Raw genomic sequence first — 15,853 nt, forward strand, 5'->3', positions numbered from 1 at the left:
TATACTTGGCTCCGTTACAAGGAACACTTTGTTCGAAATTCAATCCTGCCTCGTATCAATTGTATCTCTGCTTAAAACACAGTTGCAGCCTGTGCTTGTTTCTAGAACCACTCTCCGTGGAACGCAGGGCATAAATGACTCGATACGATTTCCTAGAAACAATTTATCAAATGTAAATTGCCTCGAAAGCCTGCGGACAAAAACGCATCGAGTGCTCCAGATGCAGTCGTCGATTAAAGTGGCACGTCTGAGAGGAAACCGCAGAAGGCTCGTACGATTATATACCGGAGACAAAATAGACAATTGTTCCGGGCTGGAATACTTAACGAAATTAAACATTTCACATACATTTCTATGAAAGAGAATTTAACAACTTCGATCAGGGCTTCGTCGAAGGTTAATTCGTTGGTGCGCAGATGCCCAAGATCGCACGCGACAACCAAAGTTTAATTTTCCCAGCAACGTTTCGAGAATGATTCCACGACGAAGCGGGGGAGGGGAACGCATAGCAATGGGCGATATTCCGTTCGACAGAATCAAATTTTCAATATCAATTGTATCACTCGCGCGAACGGATACCGCTGGTAGCGTGTTTTGTAAATTAAACACGGTCATTTGACTGGATTAATAAACAGCGGCAGTAAATTGTTCTTCCGTGCGCGGCGGGAAACGAGCAAAATCTCGATTACAACGTTCCAGGTGAACGCGCGCGAGTTATTGGATTTTCCGCGGCGCGTATCTGCGAGAGGAGCAGGAAAACGTTTTCGTTCGGTCCTCGTTAATCCGAATATCCATGAGTAACAAAGGCACGAGCAGGACGAGTCTCGTTACGAATGTACACCGTCGTTCATAAGTCATTGGACACTTCTGCGTACGGCTCGAAAAATGCGAGCCGAGATCGGAGATATGCTAAATTTCATTCGAATAATAGATACCCAAGAAGAGCAACGCGCAGGAATTTATTTGCTCGATCAAACGGCGAAACTTTTATTTCGACCAACGCGATACAAATTTTCCTTTTCTCTTTTTGCGAGCGTAAAAATGTTGACGATTTTGGTAAAAAAAAAAAAACACGTCACCGAATTAAGCTTTGTTCGTAGCGCGGAGCAAAACTTTCATTTCGGGCAACCGTGAACTATGAAAACTAAAATTTGATGAAAATATGCTTTGTAACAGAGTTATCGAGACGCTGCGTTTGGGATCTTTGGTACCAAACTCGCTTGACGCCGAGTTGCTACAATACAAGCCAGCCTTCAGACTTCGTTGTAATTTCGTGTCTTGCGAGAGACCGTTAGCGAAATATATTATTATATTATAACTCGGTGTTCCCTCGTCTCGCCCGAATTCCAACAGAATATTACAGCGAGCTCGGAATGAAGTTAGTTCAGAATTTCAGTTAATTATAATTTCGCTTGGTTTGCGAACGCATAATTAAATGAAAAAATTATGCACCTCGGTCGTCAAGGAATCCGCGACAAACGTTTGCACTATACTCGTGATGGATTGGACGACTATCTTTGAGATTTCTTCGTCGACCGGGTAGAAAACTATTTCTGCGTTCGCGGTGCCCCACATTTTCGGTCGATCTTTCCTGGGTCAAGGGGTTAAGCTTAAAAAATGGAGCGTTGCTCGACGTCTCTTATTGTGGAAATGCCCGGGCGAAAGTAATCCGGAAAAATCGAATAGCGGCACGTTCCTACGTTTACCCCTGTTGCCGTCGAGGGTGGCACAAAGAACAGACTCCGGGCGTAGAAGAATAATGCCTATTTAAAGCATCCGTGACGAGGGAGCTCGGCTCCTCGAGAGACGTCGACGCTTTCGGACGTTTCCACGACGGTATCGAGCTTTCGTCGGGCCCGTTAGGTACGCTCCATACTCGTAAAACCGTACGACGTCGTTTTTGCCCGGCGTCGAACGTCTCCGGGGCGGGCAAAGTGCGCGCAAAGTCCCTTCGCGATCGGCGTTTGCATACGCGAGACTTCGCGATCGCGCCGCGGGAAGGGAAGTTTGCGAGACGAAGATTGGCGGGGCGTCGGGTCGTGGATCGCGCATTAAATTGGCGCGAAGCTTCGCTAATTTCAAGCCATCCCCGAGCGACGACGCGGAACCGACTCGCGTCAAATTGGTAACTTGGAAACTCTATCGCGAAACGGAAACTCGTATTAACGTTCCACCGGGGACGCGGAAACAAAGACCCAAAGAATCGGTGATACATAGGCCCTCGGTTCTGGCGAAATTCTGTTTTCCTTTTTGCGTTTTTTATACGAGGGAAAGAATTCCGTCGCGGACGAGAAGGCGGAGAGTGGAAGAAAAAACTAAAATTAGCCGGTTGGAAAGAAGCGGACGGTTTTTCCTTTTCCAGACGTCTTTTTGAGGATTTTTTGCACCAGGAGACGGGTCCGGCTCCGTCGTCCGGAATAACTTGTTCCCCGTGTCGCTCGTCCGAGACGCGTTGATAAAATTTTATTACCACTCGGCCAGTACGCCATACGACATTGACAAAGTCGAGCACCCTCGAGGGCTCGTGCCACCTTGACGACGACAAAACACCGGGTTATCTTTACCAATTTCGCCATCTATATATCTGTTTGTCTCGTTTTAAACGGCCCCAATGAAGCTCGACGTTAGAACAAAATTGCGTTGTCGCGTCGCGGAGCCGATAAACGGTTCTGTTGGATCAATAATTTTGATCGGCCATAGATTCGTGCGTATCGGTAACGTTCGCGTCGCTGACGTCTACCGTTAACGATTAAATTATTCCGTTATCTGCCGTTTCGAGCAAATGCGATAAACGCGCGTCGCGCGACCAAGTTTCCCGATATTGCTTCGCTATTAAATACTTGCTAACTTTACGCTTGTCGACTGCAGCCTTCGGGAAACGAAAGAGCGAAACTTGAGGAAGCTGGAAATTCGAGACCTTTCGTCGAACTTGGTTGCCTCGCCAGACACGCGAACGTTCCCCTAATTCGCGTCGTTACCCGTTGATTTCCGTTCCGCGATTGGACACGATTCGATAAATTATCGCGGTGTGGGTTAGGCTTACCGATCATCGAGAAATTACCGGTTCGATCTCAACGATTTTCCCTCGAAAAGAGATCTGTATATACATCGGATAATCGGTAGTTTAATCATTGTATACAGTGTTCCTGGATATTGGTGAAACGGCGAATATTAATCACAAGTTTAAATCGCTATTATAGCCGTCTATTTGCGGTCCGACGAAATTTTGCACACGCCTAATAAAATATTTAAAATACTAGAGTACGTAGACCGTTGGCAGTTCATTATTCAATGCCCTATCCGAGACCATTATTCTCCGCTTCGTGATATAAATCAAAAATTGAGAGATTAATGGCTGTTGGAGCATTTATATCGGGAACACGACCCCTCCGCCTCCGAAACTCTCGTCAAAATTCCCGTGGCACGGTCGTGACTTCTAACGCGGTAATTGATTAGTTTCCGGTTTCGGTACGTCCGATAAAACTTTGCGTTTCTTCCCTATAGACTCGTCGGTATATCTTCGATCGTTGCTAGTAAGTGACTTCTTCCTCGATTATCGAAACCGAGAAACTTCGTAGAATAATAACTGATATTAAATTATGGTAAATAAACGAGTTCCTGAAGGGGTAGCTCGTAGAGAAAAAGAAGGAACGGCCCGCGAGTAAGCAGAATGAGGACAGCGTCTGGTAATTTAGCCTCACAAAGGGAGACTATAATGTCTGACCCAATACCACTCGCACGGTAAGGTCTCTCCTTCTCCGCGGAACACACAGAAGCAAACAATGTTTGCGTGTAAGCACATTCTAGTTTCGGGTTCATTACGGACATAGTTGGCACAATGGAAGGGAAGTGCAAAGATTTGTGTTCTCTGTAAATTGCTAGGAAAATGTACTGTAACGCGGACGGTGAATTTACACGAGCTACGGTAAACAAAAAATCTGCGAAACCGCATCGCGGAGGCGTGAACAATTTTTGGGCAACTTTCGTGGCGGACTGGAGGGTTCCCGCCGTCGTAAAATTAGTCTCAACCGGCCATGATCCCTCTTCTATCTTCCCGTGCATCGAGCACGCTGCATTTTCGTGTATTTTCGACTCGGAATCGGGGGACTCTGTTCGACGGTCGCTCGAAGGCCAAAAAGCTCGAGATAGAGCGCGACGCGTGCCAGCTACGCATTAGCATACCGATGAGTTCCAAAACTGGCGAATTACAAATTTTCCATGAAACTGTTTACATTGTTTCGCGCGATGAACCGCGTTCTCGGCCGTCGACAATATACGAAATCAACAAGTGCACTGCAGTTCGCTGGTACGCGCGATCGATGAAAGTTTAATGACAAATGGTGCTCGTGCAGGAACATTCGACGTGTGTCGCACTGTGAAATGTAAACGAGTCGTGTCCGCGATGAGAGAGAAATCCCTCGTTTCTCTCGTAAAATGCGTTCCCATCGCGTCGATGCTAGTGCTCATTAGTGTATTCGAAATTCCGACCAACCGTGAAATAAGATAATCGCGCTGGTATAAACAACGATGCAACGCGAACGTGACCGTATTGTGCAAGGAAACTCCGACACTAATTCCGTTCTCTAAATACACGTCAAGGGTTAATTGTTCAAACTATTTGCAAGCGGCATTGAAAAGCGCTCTACAGAATTTGAGAATCATATTCTGCGTAGACTGATAATCGACCAATCTGTGGAGAACAAATACAATGCTGTAATCATCGTACACGTCTGTGTTCACGATGGTACTAATTATATTTCACATTTCAAAGTATTTCTAATTGGAAGATTCTCCATCGAAAATGCAGTTTGCTTTTCGTTCGTTGTTAGAAAGGTTCATCGAGGCTTTTTCCCGTTCGTAGCCTGACGTTCGCTGGGCGAGAGTTAATCCGAGTTGGCGAGAGTCCTTTTCGCGTCGCGACGATCGAGAGCAGTCAACAAGTGCGGGGTTCTCGTGGACGTCGAGGGATGCAAATTACCGAGGGTAGCAGATCGCGAGGCACGGTTCGTTACGGACGATGGGAGAAAACTCGCGAACAGGAGGGAAGTGCTCGAGGGCACCGTGAGACAATTCGAGTTGCCAGTCGTCGCTGGAAGGGCAACTTCGAAACTCGCGAATACTGCTCGACGTTACCTGGCCAATGCTGTCTCTCCTTCTCCACGGACTCGAATTAAATTGTAAACGAACTTCTCTGCGCCCGGGATCCAGCGATCTGGGATCATATCCCAATGGGAGGAAAAGCGGCCTCGCTTAATCCACCCCCCTCCCCCCGTCTTTAGCCGGAGAAACGGCGCTTGTTTCGTAAATTGGGCCGAAGAGCCGCTGAAAGGAACCAGGGAAATTCTCTCGAGCTTCGGAGTTGCGAAACTTTCCAGAAAAATTCCATCTCGTCGACGTTTCCCTCGTCCGTTCTCGAATTCTTTGACTATAGTTATTTCGACGCTGCCAGGTAGCCAAAGAGTTAAGCATCGCGTCGGAGGAACGTCAACTATTTTCCAGGAAACCTTGGATTAATCCTCGAAAGCTGGATAGAGAGACGTCCGGGTCAGTTCTGACCCGTAGCAAATTTTCTTTCATCAACTTTTTATCGAAAACATGTACCGATACGTAAATATAAAATGTAGGGAAGAGTTAGTTTTATCTGCCTTGCTCGATGGCTTCTAAAGCCAGTATTGACTACAGGTTAATATTCTAGACTCCTCACGGTTAATGGGAAATGGGAGTGGTGGATTAATATTTATAGGAGACGGGTCTATAAATATATTAGAAACGTATCGCGACGGAGGGACGTGCACAATTACGACCGTGGGCGCGATCGATCTAGATTTAAAGGGGAAGGAGTATGATTAATGAAAACACGTTTATCTATTTTAAAGTCTCTCAGAGCGACCGCCAGACAGGTCGTTGAATGTCTGGACAACGACCAACGACTGGCCCAGTTCCATTTATTCGCATAAACAGTGGTGCGTTTGTTCTTTAATACGGGAACGCACGGTATTATGGCACAGCACTCGTAACAGTGCGATATCAAAAGGTTGAAAAAGTTTGAATGCAGTACTCCTATCGTGGCAGTTAAACACGTTCATGGGATTTTTTTACTCCGTGGAATTTATTTGTCCTGGTACGTCACTGTGCATTTTATGTGTTCTGTTTAATAACGAGGTTTATTAATAAGTTTTCATACGTGACGATGAGTTTTAAAGGCCAAATTTTTCGGTACTAATCGATTCACGTTGACGAAAGTGCGTCGAACGAAAATCTAATTGCGAGGGCGACGAACCCCCGTTAAACACACGGCCGGCCGATGTTCGCTTTCATTAATAACGTAACGTGATAATTGAAATTGAAAAATTGTTACGGTAAGCTGGGCAAATCCGCGCTTATCGCGACATTATCGAGATTGGTCGCAAGAGATTTTGTTATTGCAGATCGGTGCTCGTTACGCGTTCGAAAACATGCACCCCCGGATTCTTTTTTTTACGTTTACAAATAATATTTCTTCAAAAAGACATATACTGCTCGTGACGAAACAGAAATATTTATATAGTATGTGTAAAAATGAACGAGGAATTGCATGGACGAGAAGATTAAACGGAAGAGTGGAAATAATCGTCGTTCGAAAGTAATCAGAACATGGCCACCGGTGTAAATTTATATTTCATTTGCTGCGCATCGTTATAATATATAGAATATTCAATTAATAATTGAAACCAATATTAACATTACCGCGCAATCAAGTTTGTGTTTAATGAGTACGGCGACCAATTGAAAAGGGACAAAATTAAGTAGACACATTGCAAAGACACGTTATAAATAATTAATATTATAATTGATTTATAATTGATATTTTATGTTACCTTCGATAGAATATATTACTTGTTACGTTTTCGGTGTGTTTTGCAATCACGTTCGGTTCTGATATTTCTATAATATTACGCGATTATCGAATAACAGGGAGTATTTTGTACGAACTCAACAGCAAGAATTGCAGTCGAGCATAGAGAAAGCTTATGCAAGTTTACAGCATCTGTTGCTAATCGTATAAAGAGACAATTCTCAATAGCGTATCGAAGAACAGCCGTGAAACATTAAATTACTCGTTGATCCGGACGAAGGGTTTCGCGAGCGTACGAGTCGTTTCCCCCGAGAGAATCGTTATTAAGAGGATCGCGGGAAACGAGCACAAAACAGTCAATGAATAATTTCGACAAGGTTCGAGCAGGAGCGTCCCTTCGAAACGTATACCCTTCTCGAGTAGCAGAATGCACGAGGGGGCTCTGAATGGCTTTGAAAATACTCGAGTAGCGGGATGAATAAATGCATAAGTGAATTTACATTTGCTACCCTGCGTTCATCGCTTCGCCACCGTCGGAGTACTGCACGCGAACCCCAAGAAACACGCTCGGAACAGGTTCCATTTGTTTAAGAAGAAATCTTGCCTCGCGGACGTTTACAGCGTGTTCCTTTTCCCTTTTACCTTTTTCAAGGGGACTACCAAATACTCGACCGTTTTAACCAGGCTTACATCAATGCAAAACCATTCGATCTCTGTTCGATTCATCCCTTCAAAGCCTCCCATAGTTAAATACTCTACGTATGGCGATCACTGTCCCCGGGACTCCGAGCAAGTAGTATTTCCCGAACATAGTCAGACGCTCGAACTCCTTTCGCGCAAATAGATCCACACGATGTAGTTGGGGTAAATAAATTGCAAGAAGAACACATTGAAAAGATTACATTTCCTCTTGAGATTTTGAAATTTTGAGATTCAACATTTTCGTCACAATCATCGCAATATCGCGGTTGTTGGAATCATTATAAGATCGTCGGTGGCCGGCTGTCCCGTGGAAGAATAATCTCCCGCAAAATCCTGCTCGACTTTGAAACGGTTATTCTACTGGCGAGCAAAGCGTGCGCGGTCTCGCGAGTAAGAAAGGCGTCGAAGAAACGACGGGCAGCGAAACTTAATCTCTCGTGGAAGAAACCAGTTGGCACGGGTTCAACGGTTCTCCCCGCGAATCGGGTTCTAACACAAAACCGTCGGGAATCCGCGATGCACAAAGAGCTAACCGTTCCGCGGCGCTACTATTTCCAACGGTCTGAGCGCCATTAGCTCGAGTAAAATCCTCTCGTCGATGAACGCGCAATAGCGAGGCTCTCACGGTGGGATCGCGATCCTCGGTGAAATTCAAGCGAGTGGGTTTCCGGGGACGGGTCGTCTCCACTTTCGATTGACTTTGCGTTTAATTGGCCGTTGAAAAGTTGACTCGGTCCCGGGGCAACCCGTTACGAGGACGCTCGTCGATAGGACGCGGAAACAGTTTCGCTGGCGAAATTAGTAGTACACTCGAGGACGATGTTTAACCTTCGCGCCGGTCCTCCAGTTAACGTGGAAATCGGATCTCAAACGCAAAAGCTCTCGCGCTTTTATTCCCTCGCGGCGGCCTCTGGTTGTTCGGTGTTCGTTTCACGTGCCCGTGTGTGTTTTGCATTTCAGGGACGACTGCTGGGAAAAGCGGACGCGTACTTTAGTTCCTTTCGACGGTGCAACTATCCACGAATAAGGGCGCCGAACGCTGCTCCCGAAATCGTTTACGAGTGCGCCAGGTACTCCAGGTACGTCGAACAAATTATTCCTCCAACCCCTATCGAACAAGACATATCCATGGACGGAGAGATCTTGACATTTTTCACTTACGTAAGTTAATTAAAACTTTTCGTTCGCACGTTGTATCACGAAACAGAGAGAAAAAAAATTGTAATTTGAAACTGTGATTTGTTAAACGCGTTTCTGTATCGTCGACTATGATTTACAACTACGCGAATCTTCGTAAACAATTTGTTCGAAATAAATTCGGTGTCCCGCATTTCCGGAATAGATTCGAGAAACGATGGCTCGAACTTGCACTAATTTTTCGTGGACCCCGTCGTATCGCAATTTCGCGAAACTCCCTGACATCGAGCGCAAAAAGTGATCGATTTGGCGTGGAATGACCCTCCCGTATTTGCATAAGTCACGCAGCGACAGATTACTCTCCGGCAAACTCACGGAGCGTCGTCCCGGCGTTGGTTTCCGTCGTTCGCGTTGAATTTTCCTTTTTCCAATTTCCACGTAAACGTCGTTCGTTTATTTGTTAAGCTATTAACGAGTTTTTCCCCCCCGAGACCCGATTACCAAGGAAAAGACGCGACTTGCTAAAAGAAATAACAACGTTAGCGACGGTAATAATGGAATTGAAATTTATTAGCTTCGCTCCGTGCAAGGTTCAGACTTGTCGGAATTAATGCAACTAAAATTTATTCAAGAGTTGATCCATGGTGTAATATGTTTCAATTTATTGACATTGCGATTATTCTCCGTAAAATTTCCATATTTTCTTTGCCCGTAGAAAGTTTGTGAACCCGTTACGTGTCGAGAGTTAAATGTTTCCTGTTTCGTAGCCACGCGAGATATATTTTCTTTTCTACCGAGATATATTTTCTTTTCTACCTCGTTTATAGACTCGCTCCGTAGAATAAAGATAAGGCGATCGTATTTACGAACACGCCAAGTTTACCAGTTTGCGAATGCTAAGCCTTTTTTTATTACTTCTAAAACTGCACGGTATAAGTTGGCTGTCACTTAGAAACTACCCACTATCCCGCGTTTTCATTCATAAGCAGCTACTTCCCGACGAAGCGGGGTCAATAAAACTTAAAGTGGCTGTATCCCGAGGGCCGAAACTCGCGAATTCGCGTTTATCGAGAGCTTTCCGTTGCGAGATAGCTCGAATTACGCTTTCATAATCGCGAAGGGATTCGTTCGAGAAACGCTCCAGAGGCGCGTATAAATTATTCCAAGTCGATTCGGTGGACTTCTCCAGCGGATATGGACAGAGTGTATTTTAAACGCTGTTCAAATAATAATTATCTTTCCGATTTACATTCCGTTTGTAATCGAGTACGAGCTCCAACTCTTCGAAATTGTCGTTGATTAAAACAAAATAAAATATTCTTTCCGTAAAAGCGACGATGAAAGTTTTTCTATTTTTATCGCGTACAAAGCGATCGATTTGGCTGGCAACGACCATTTGATTTTTTTATCGCAAAGGATTTCTGCTCGCGAAACGTATTGTTACGCGCGGATCGACTCGTTTGAAAGAAACTTCGCAGCAATTTCGACGATGCCGGGGGACTCGGGGCGCGCAGGAAACGCACGAAAAACCGAGACGCGCGGAAAAACGAAGGGCATATATTGAAAGAAAGTCGATGCAGCCGCGAATGAAACTCTCTCGGGCTGATTTCGAACCGGCATTCGAGTCATCGGGGTTAACGTGGCTCGTGGCAAATTGCACGGAAAGCAGTTCCACGGGAATCGCGAACGTTGGAAGCGAACGCCGCCCCCGCGAACCGAAAACGGAATACAATTTCCACGGGGTGTATCGAATTATCGCGATTTGTTTTAACGCCCGGTGAATCACGAGCCGAACTCAATCCGTGGGCTCGAAACTCCCTCAAATACTTGGCTCTCCGCTCTGTTTAAAAACGTTTTAAAATTCATTCGCGAGAACCTGAGCCAGTGTTATCGTAACGGTAAATATAGTATTTAAAAAGCAATCTAGTGTGCTCGTCTACGCACGTAATAATAAACAGCTATTGAAAATAATATTTAAGTACAGAATTCGCGAAGGTACGTCTCGTTTAAAGAATAACTGAAAACCGATTCGAGTTTCCGTGAGTCTGGAAACCGTAGCGGAAGACCGTAGGTCACGAGTCGAGCGTGACCCCGCGAAACGTTTCGATTCGAAGCCGGATGAAAATTCTTTTGTCCGGATGCTGCTGGCAAGAGTGTTTACTAAGACGGCGGAAGCGAGTACCGACTCGATGGAATTTTAAATCGTAATCGAGGTTGGTTTCCCCGTCGGCTGGAACTTTTACAGTCAAAGCTCGTTAATTAAAACTAGTACACGGTCCGTTTTCGCGCTTCCGGTGCGCTTTTCCGCGCGGTGTTTACATTTCATCGGGAAAGCCGCGCGCGTTCTAGGTCGCTCGATTTAGCTGGAACGCTGCACGCTCAGTCGGATCTAATGGAATGTACAGCAACGAATACCGCGAACGGCCGGGATCGTCTTTTTGCCCGGAGTCCGTTCGCCGTTCTTCGACGCACACAAACATCCCGGGAAACGTGCAATCAATGAATGCCCCCCTGTTCCCGATTCGCATCTGACCACAATCGTCTGGACGACGCTCGTTTCGTGGTTTGTAATTGTCATCGACATGCTCGTGCGTACGAGTTGCGAAATATTCACGCGTTCGTGGACTTGGAGCGTGGAATTTTTGGATTTTGGATAAACTACCCCAAATCCGTGACTGTTTTACAAAAATATAGGAATATTCTGATTTTTTAAAGAGAGTAGTCGATTTAACGAGACAATGGGTTTAAATTGCGCGGATTAACGAGCATCTCCTCGATGGTTGATTTCAGTTTCTGGGATATACCGAGCGCCTGGTGGCAGGCGAGCACCGTGACGATGGGAATCGGCGTCGCGATCGCGGTGATCGGCGCGCTGACTCTGTTGGCAGCCGCCTCCAGTTTTCTGCCACACATACTGAAAACGCCCAAGCACACAAGAATTTTGGGCGCCCTGCAATTCCTTGCTGGTAAGTGTCCCTTATCGTTGGAAGTTCTTTCGAAAAAGATCGGTCCCGAATTAAGGAAATATACCACGAACAAGGGTGACACCAACGCTGTTAATTAACGTAATGTGATCGTGACTTTTCATACCGCCGATATTTCACGGTTACCGTTCTCCCGGACAGATAAATCACGCAATAAAACGCGCGCCAGAGTAAAGTAGCATTTCAGACAATAGCCCCTCGGAATTACCATAAAGTTAAAGCGCAAGCTTGCTCCGGATCGACGGGATAACCCGGTCTGCGCCAGCTTCCGACGGGATTCGGGATTATCCTTTCGAACCGAGAATGATCGTGGCTCTCGCGAGCATCGTTTAACCAAGTATCGGCAACGGGGATCGTTACATCGGCCCATTACGTTCCGCGCGCTTGAGCGGCAAATAAAGCGCGCGGGTCAGCCATTACAGCCAGAGAATAAAACCCCGAAAGTATTCACGGGTAATTAACGCTACGGGCGTCCAACGAGCGAACCGTTCACTTTTGACTGCTCCTCGACCGATACGCGGTCACTACCGTCGTTTTACAGTCCCCAAGACCGCGACTGCAATTTGTAAACTCGTTTGCTTTAAAGCGACGCGTCGATTTCCAACACCTTGACTACCTGGTGCTCGTACGACTCGAATTTTACCAGCTTTCCTACCATGACAAGCAACTATCGGTATAGGTTGATCTTCGACGCGGTTCTCGTTAGCGGAGAAGCTACTAGACTGTAAACTAAAGATACACTCGTTAGCCCTCTTCCCTGGACGGGCAGTAATTAAGGAATAATTGTAAAAACTCGGGCAATTATTGTGAATTTTAATGGTTTATAAAAGTTAGCGGAGACATGTGTTGAATAAAAAAAAAGGAGCTGCTCATCCGCGCCGGTAGCAACCTATAATTAACGCGGCGCGTAATAAGCTGCAGCGTAACGATTGCGCTGTACTCGCGATAAAGTTTACACGAGCTCGTCACGGTGGACTCTGGAACGAGCTTCGTAACGGGTTATACGGCAAGTTCTGTAATAAGTTCGACAGGAGGCTTCCGAGTAGGCGGTACATAATAGACTCCATAATAAGTTTCGCAGGACTCCGCGATAGATTTTACGGTAGGCTGTGTTCCAGAGATTCGCGAGTAGATGATTCCGCATTAAGCTACGAACGCGCTACACGACGGATATTATCGAAGGCTTTACCATCGTTTTCCTCGAAAGCTGCGAGATTCAGCTGTGCTTCGAAATTACGCGAATCATACATTCGATACAATCCTTAAGGCAATTAATTAAAACAGAGACAGTATCGAATATATTTTATTCCGTCAAGATATACGGGGTTTGCTTCGAATTATACTTAAAGAATTGTACGACGTGAATATGTCGTAACAAATTTATACGCTACGCCATAACAATTATCACTGCGTGGAACTATTTGTAGCGTGTAAAAACGCAAGTATATGCGAGGTGCAAGTTAATCGTTCGAATCGAACGACCAACGACCCTATCGCGAGAGGAAACCGGAGCGTTTTAGAGCGTCGTAGAGAATGGGTCTTAAATCGCGGAACAATTTAAAATAAATTCCGTCGAGAACCGACGTGGCACGATCTACAGTGAATTTTAAGCGTCTTCCCGACTTTCCTCTATTCCCCGAGCGCAGTTTAATCCCGCGGTATTATCTGGCCGGAGCAGTATCGTTTCCGAAGGCAAGTTAATATTTTACCGTTTTCGAAGTTTCGCGGGATAGAGATCCAACGCGGATCGATCGAGACAGAGCAGAGCGGAACGGAGTCAAGACGCTCGCGAGATAGGATGACGAACGGAAACGCTAACAGGAACGAACGTCTACTGTTTGCAAGGTAATAGAGAGACGCGTCGTTTCCCGAGGAGAGTCTCGCAACGAACGGTTCACAAAGAAAATGGATATTACTCGGATATCATTCTTCTTTCAAACGTTGACACGTTCCATTTTCTCGCTCGTCGTTCCGGAGTTGTCGCTTTTAAATTGGCTTTTCACCGACTGCCGTTGATCCCGGGCTGCTACATATTAACAGCCACCCGGAACACTGTACAGGGTGGACCACGGAGCGCGATCGCCTCGAACCGTTCCACCCTTAGGCGAAAGAAGGAGATTAATAGATTAATAATATTCAAGGGATTAATATAGGAGCAATTTAAATTGGAAATGCGGTGTCTGAAGTAAGGTTTGCTGCGTCAGCGTTTCCGACGAGTTCACCTCCGGCTATCCGGAACGCCAGATTTCATTTTTTAACCGTTTGTTGAAGGTTGCCAAACACGGAATCAATTAGCAGATTGGACGCACGATTATACTCGGAATTTTTAACGAGAGTTTAGCGAAGATGTGATCGTGAAATTTCGGTTTTCGATAAATAATGTGCAAATACTAAGAAGAAATTAAAATTCATATTAGGAAAATTGTTTCCTCGGGACGACCGTCAGGAGACTGTGTTCCATTATCCGGTAATTGCCTAATCCGAGCAGACTAGTCTATTAGTTCGAACAATGGGCGCTGTAATTTCAACTATCTATCAACGCAGAGCTATTTAGCTGTCCTATTAAGGCGGTCTTAGTCTATAGAAACAGAGGAACACGGTGGGAAGCTTTTTCGTAGAATCAAGAAGCCAAATATAGCCTTTATCGCGTTGCTTGTCTCGTCGACAATAACTCGAGGCAACGCAGAACTAAAAGAACCTGGTGAACGTAACCAGCAACGCCTGGCATTCGATTTTCTGGCCGCTATCGGCCGTGCACGGAATGCTCGGTATCCCAATCAGGCACAAAAGGAATAGCTGGCGTTCGTCTCGTCGGACAACCGAGCTCATCCGGTTGCAAATCGAGCCCACGGTCTCAGCCATTTTTACGCAGCCGTAACTCTTCCGGTCGCGGAAGCAATTGTCGTCAGGTTATTGGGAAAACGATGCATCGCGTATCCTGCCTTTTCGACAAACAATTTGTAGCTCCATTTTTGCCCAACGGTTGAAAAATGTTTTCCCCCTCGAAAAATATAAATTGAAAACGTTGGCGAAGGTCTGTTTGCGTGCACGAACCGTTTGAGCGTCGTTTCGGGGAGCAAATTTACTCGACGACGTTAACCATAAAATAACAACAGTACGTTATTTTTATTAGAAATTAATATGTTGGTGTTCTTGGGTGGTCAATTAATATCATATATCATATCATCGGTCAGTAAAAGTTGCTGAAACTTCTGTGGGTGTATAGAGTAAAAGAAAATTTCAAAATAAACATAGAAGACAGCAAAATTAGTAATAGCTGATATACTCGTTGGATAGAGGGTGAAATGCTCTTTAAAATGAGCGTTTGTACAAGGCGATAGCGTAATTAGTTCCGGAGATATGAGGATTTTAATTTGAAATCGATCGGATGATCAATGAACTTTCTTACTACGGCCTTGCAAGGTCGTTGACCGCACGTGCTCGTAGTAAATAGTAAACGTGACGTCACTCGGTCACTCGGTCAGTGGGTCAACGTGCGACAAGGAGGTCCGACGCGTCAGACGGAGACAGAGACAGTCGAATTAAGAAAAATTACCTTTTACATAAATTACGATATCTCGAAAACGAAAAGTCGGATCGACAAAAACCAAAAGCCATTTTAAAGGAGAGGCCTTGCCGCCTCCGACGGTGGCTCAATTACGGATAGAACGCTAGTAGTTCCGGAACTACGCGCGTCCAAAGTTTTGGTATTTTTAATACGCATTTTTAGACTTTTCTACGACAGTGGAAAGAATACGAAGAGAAACGTAGTAGCAAGCATCGCGAGAATCGATTTGTTTAGAGGAGAGGAATTGGGATAACCGCGAAAATCGCGACGAAGAAGAGAGATTAGAGAAAATCGGGCGGTTGACCGCGGATCGTAGGGTCGATTGACCGTGTACACGTAAACCGAAACGGGGCTCGAATTGCGGGGGTTGATTCCGTAGCCGAGGTATCGGAGACGCGAGGAATGCCTGGCATTCCAACGATCCGGCGAAAGATTAACCCCGGCTGGCGATAGAACGAGGCGAGATTTAACCCCACGACGTAGTAACCGTGCTGCCGTTTTCTCGTTACAGCAGTGATGATATGCGGCGGCCTGGTGATGTATCCCGTAGGATGGGACAACCGGGAGGTGCGGGAGTCCTGTGGGAAAGGTGCTAACGTATACAATCTCGGTGAGTATCGCTCTGAG

The 15,853-nt window shown here is 45.7% G+C and overlaps 1 protein-coding gene across 1 annotated transcript in view; it reads left to right on the forward strand.

The window, feature by feature from the left end:
• Positions 1-15,853, forward strand: part of LOC143341434 (LHFPL tetraspan subfamily member 6 protein) — a 29,748-nt gene that overhangs the window by 2,593 nt on the left and 11,302 nt on the right. Inside the window, exons 2-4 of the mRNA XM_076764394.1 lie at positions 8,498-8,616; positions 11,465-11,640; positions 15,738-15,836. Coding sequence (XP_076620509.1) covers positions 8,498-8,616; positions 11,465-11,640; positions 15,738-15,836 — 394 coding nt within the window. The remainder of the gene's footprint in view (positions 1-8,497; positions 8,617-11,464; positions 11,641-15,737; positions 15,837-15,853) is intronic.

The sequence above is a fragment of the Colletes latitarsis genome, chromosome 4, assembly GCF_051014445.1.
Source record: "Colletes latitarsis isolate SP2378_abdomen chromosome 4, iyColLati1, whole genome shotgun sequence".
Taxonomy (NCBI): Eukaryota; Metazoa; Arthropoda; class Insecta; order Hymenoptera; family Colletidae; genus Colletes; species Colletes latitarsis.